At 38.1% G+C, this 5160-nt stretch overlaps 1 protein-coding gene across 1 annotated transcript in view; it reads right to left on the bottom strand.

Moving 5' to 3' along the window:
• Positions 1-5154, bottom strand: part of LOC108580071 — a gene marked incomplete at its 5' end in the record, with an annotated part of 9262 nt that extends 4108 nt beyond the window's left edge. The window contains 3 exon segments of the mRNA XM_017943769.1: positions 1656-2022; positions 2734-3067; positions 4662-5154. Coding sequence (XP_017799258.1) covers positions 1656-2022; positions 2734-3067; positions 4662-5154 — 1194 coding nt within the window.
• Between the last annotated feature and the right edge of the window lie 6 nt (positions 5155-5160).

Here is a 5160-nt window from a genome sequence, read left to right as displayed (position 1 = left end):
ATTGTGAAAAATGGAAATTAACACCTTGGCTTGTAATTGTGCGTGAGATTTGTTTCGAGGGTTAAATACGAGAAATTTAGAAGCCAATAAATTTTAAACATTCATTCATTTTGCTGTTAAACTGTAAATATATTTATTGTTTGATATTTGTTACGAAAATATATTAGGTCGATGTAACTTTATTTGTTTCAGATTGGTAAATTTAATTAATACAATTGGGATTCGTTTATTTGATGTGAAATTTTTAAATTAAGTTTGTTTTATTTAGGAAAAATTAAGTACCAAGCGTGTACTTTGACGTTATACTAAAATTGGAAGAATATCGAAAAGTGAAGTTGATTATTTTCACTTCGAAACTCGAGTTAGTGTGATTCACTTTTGCAAATTCATTTCCATCGCAATGCAAATTTTGTATCGTGCTCGTTGTTAATTTTTCCTTCCATTCGCATGTGCAAACGTGTGAGCGACTTTTTTATATAAAAATAAGGCATATACACTACCGGCCAGAAGTTCGGAATCATCGAGCATTGCAATATACACAAAAATTTCCAGAAAAAAGTCAACGACTTTGAGAATTTTTTATCGTTCGAATCAATCGATATGAGATAAATTGATAAATGTAGAATTGAGATAAACTTCAAATCTATGAGAAATTAGCAGCAGATTTAATATTGATGAAAAGTGGGAGGTGATTCCAAACTTTTGGCCGGTAGTGTATGTAGTCATTTTTGCGAATGTGGCAGACGATTGGGCATCTTTGAAAGAGGAAGACAACAGAACATCGACGATGTCTCGTAAAATCAATCTGCTGTGAAAACAGAGTCAAAATTGAACGAAAATGTATCGCTAATTGCGCAGCAAGAGCATCAATCATGTGGGTTTACCAACTTTAAAGAGATACGTGTCAACCCGTGTTGGAGGAAACGTGATAATGAAGAGAGTGTTTGCTGTAAATCTTACGGCGGCTTAACGAGCGCCAAAGTGGAACCAGCTTTTTGAAGCTCGTGCATACGATTCGTTGTGCAATCGTACGCTGCTAACCTAGGAACACCCATGAAAAAGGAAAAAGGGGAAAGAAAGAAGTAAGAATAAATTCGATGTTTACGATGCCCCTTACGTTTTTTGAAAATTTAGCTGAAAATTTACTTGAAAATTTGCTTGAAAATTTAGCTGAAAAGTGAGCTAGAAATTTAGCTGAAAATTGATTTGAAAATTTCGTTGAAAATTTAGCTGGAAATTTAGCTGAAAATTTCGTTGAAAATTTACTTGAAAATTTGCTTGAAAATTTGCTTGAAACTTTCGTTGAAAATGTAGCTGAAAATTTACTTGCAAATTTGCTTGAAAAATTCGGTGAAAATTTAGCTAGAAATTTAGCTGAAAATTTCGTTGAAAATTTAATTGAAAATTTAGCTGAAAATTTACTTGAAAATTTGCTTGAAAATTTAGCTGAAAAGTGAGCTAGAAATTTAGCTGAAAATTGATTTGAAAATTTCGTTGAAAATTTAGCTGGAAATTTAGCTGAAAATTTAGCTGAAAATTTAGTTGAAAATTTGCTTGAAACTTTCGTTGAACATTTAGCTGAAGATTGACTTGAAAATTTAGCTGAAAATTTCGTTGAAAATTTTCTTGAAAATTTAGTTGAAAAAGTATGGTACCTTGAGATCTTCAGAGGTTCTGATATTAGGTCTAAACGCAGGAACAGTCAAAAGCGAGGACCAATGGCCTTGAAACACCGCGTTCACTATCAGCAACCATATGAACACGTTCGTGAAGAAGATTCTAAAAGGATTGTCTCTGGGCAGTCTGTACAGCGAAACTTGAGTAATCAATCGAATCATGTTCAAAACAGCTGGCAGAAATCCTTGGTATTTTGTGAGCACGTAAGATGTAATTATGGACATAACCATGTTTCCCATCATTACAGTTGGGGACATAAAGGAAATGATCTTGATGAACTCTGATATTTCTCCTGCCTGCTGAGTAATCACGCACAACCCGTCTTGCCCATGGGGATACGTGTGCCTGTAATAAACGCAACCTTGTAACCCTTTCTTTATTAATATCAAGCAAGCTCGCTCTTTCTAGATTGACTCTGTTCCAAGGTATACACGTTGGTTTAACTGTTAGGGACCGTTTATTGAGTTACGCTGATTTTGTATTCGTTGTCAAGTTTTTATGGACGCGCAATTAACTCTTTACTCTTAGCTGTTCGTTCTTTGGAAATTGCTTCCAAAAATTTGGGACTACTTGTTAATTTACATCGATTTTAAATTCATCAATTTTTTACCAATTTGTCATTGATTCTTTACTCTTAGCTCTTTGCAAATTGACTCAGTTCGAATATATAGCATCGAATAATAAAAATATTGTCGAATGTGACCTTTACAATTTTCTTCGCGATTCCCACAAATTGCAATATTTTCAAAAAATTTTATACGCGTCATCTAGTATACTAATCCTTCTAACTTCTCAAAAAAAAAAAAACTCAAGTCGTTGGATCCAATTTAGAAAAAGTTATACTGTTCTAAACAGTGTCCGAATACTAGTAAGAGTCACTGTATCTCGCCACACAAAATGGTAGCAAACTTTTGTCCAGCAGTGTACATTTCATTTCAAGTAGATTATTCCAGCCAGGTCAGCCGCGATACTTCCACAAGCCCCGACCGTTGGTGGTATCCGTGGCTGAAAACCGTGACAAGAATTCTCTCGTTGACAACCGAAAGAGACACATACTCGACCTTCCACATCGTGTACAGGCTCCTCACGTTCATGCCCATGTCCACTTCGCCATTGGCCACGTCCGCCAGCATTCCCACTATGTTCCCATTGCTGTCAATCCCGCCGAGATCGTAAACAGTCCCATTGTACACGCGCACGTTCAAGTTGGCGTTCAATTTGCGCAACACTATCTTCATAATCTGGCTGTTGTCGCCGGAGAATTTATCCCAGCCGGATTTGCTCGGATCTATGCGAAGATGCGGCGCGAACGAGATCGCGTTCAATCGAACCTCGTAGCCGTTTAGATTCGTCGTCTTGTCGAACATCAAGTCTTCGCATACGTTTGGCCCTTGCGTGATTAACTCGTATAATTAATTATTGTGGAATTGGAATAACGGAAGTAGCGGATGTCTGATACCGGGAGCCAAAATGATCCATTAGCGACATTAACACCGCTGGAAACTCGAATGTAAAGCTTTGGCTGTTTGCGATTGAGTTATGGCGTTGATAGTCGTGCTACGTATTTCGTTAGCCAAGTCAGCTTTTGCTGAATACTTTGTAATATGTAGATGTGAAAAGTAGAACGCGATGAGATTTGTGGTGGGTGAAAAAGAGATATATGTTTTACACGATAGACAAATACTGGCTGATTGGTGGTGACTATTACTTTTTATTTTTCGTGATGTCTCAAAGTTGGTGATAGAATCTCTTGGAGAATCTGTCTTTTTCTGTGTGTGTTTGTGTTTTTATAAGTTCGGTGTGTACCGTGATTGGTGGTGTGAAATGTGTGAGAAGTGGTGGGAGTATCGGTTGATTGGTGTTTGGGACGTGTGGTAGGGTTTGTCTGGTGGAGTCGAAGTGGGGAAATTGTTGCTAAAATTGTTATATTAGGGGATGGGAAAATCCTGAGGTCGGAAGGTGGTTTATGAGTGTAGTGCATGTGGTGTCCAGATGTAGGGTATTCGACTTTCTAAGGTAATAAAACAATTTGCTGATGGCGAGGAGAGAGACCAATTTACGGAAAATATATTATTTGTGAATATGGTAGGGCTCCATTGTTTGAGTCCTCGGTACGGTCGAACAGCGGTGATAGTATCCAGCGTTCGTTTATCACTGAGAATCTATAGGCGTTGGTGGCAGTCGAAGGGTTAATTGACCCATGTTGGAAATATTGAATTAAGGTTCAAATGAATTGGATGGTCAGGTTATATACTGTTTTGTTCACTGTGTTTTATGCCCCTCTTACCAGGAAGCACACTTAAATTGCCAATTTTGTGGACAGTAACCCTTTGTGGATGGAAAACTGTGTGTCACGACGAAGTACTGATTGCTTGTGTGATACATAATTAGGTCACTGCTTCAGTCTTTTTTTGAACTTAATTAAATGATGTAGGTACATGAGTTGATGATCACTCTTAACTATTTTGATTGCTTAAAAATATCAGCTTATTGGTTGCGTTCACAGTGTTTTGTGAATGTATATATGAGTCTATCGTTATCAAAGGGTTAAACCAACGCAACGACAGGTTACTCGCCATCCCTAAATTTCCTCTATCTTCTTTCAATCAATCCTGACACTCGGTAGCTAAGTGACTTCGAGTCACTGGCAATTATTGGTAATCTGGATTGCCTTTTCTCATAAACATTCTCTCTGACCCCGCGCAACCTAAGTATTACTTACGAAAGTAAAATAGCCTTCGACGACCCTTGAAAATACATTTTCCCTAAAAATCAACTTTCCAGAAAAAGTGAACGTTCGATACTAACAAGTACTATCATTTGCAATTTTCCCACTTTGTTTTCTGCATGCACACATCCATTTCCGCCAATATGAATCTAATTTTTCCATCGCGTTTCAATTGCACAAAGATTCACTTTTGCAAAGTCGCTAATGGGTCATTTCTAACCCTTGCCAGTCATTCCAGCCTTAATTTGGGACCTACCATCGGGAAACTTTCTTTTCAATAAAATCCAAGGATGTCCGCTGCGTCCTTTAAATTGTCCAGCATCCTGCCAACTACTCGGCGCATCGTTGGAATAAGGATTATAAGTATACAAAAGCAAACCTTCGTCAGGATCGATGCACATGAATATCGTCGAAAGTCTATCGTATTGCCAAGCAGTCCAGAGAAAGCTATGAGCATTTATGCAACCGTGTTCCTCGGTTTTTCTGTCGACGAGAATATGCAATCCGTTGAAGTTCGCCCAAGGGGCGTCTTTTATTTTCTGCAAGACCGATTGAAGCGTCGGCTGCGAGGATGCAATTACGACGAATTGGTGCAGCTTCCATAGTAAGTGCAGAAAGGAGAATTGTTGGAACACGTTGAAGGAGTATCTGCTCATAGTGTAATGTTCGTAGGCTGTCGATTTCGATTCTGAGATCAGAGCAACTGGCAGATCTTCGATCGACGAGAAGTGAAAGAATTCTTCGTACTCTCCGGC

This window comes from Habropoda laboriosa, unplaced genomic scaffold (genome assembly GCF_001263275.1).
Source record: "Habropoda laboriosa isolate 0110345459 unplaced genomic scaffold, ASM126327v1 scaffold10, whole genome shotgun sequence".
Lineage (NCBI taxonomy): Eukaryota > Metazoa > Arthropoda > Insecta > Hymenoptera > Apidae > Habropoda > Habropoda laboriosa.
This window is presented reverse-complemented; position numbering and strand designations above follow the sequence as displayed.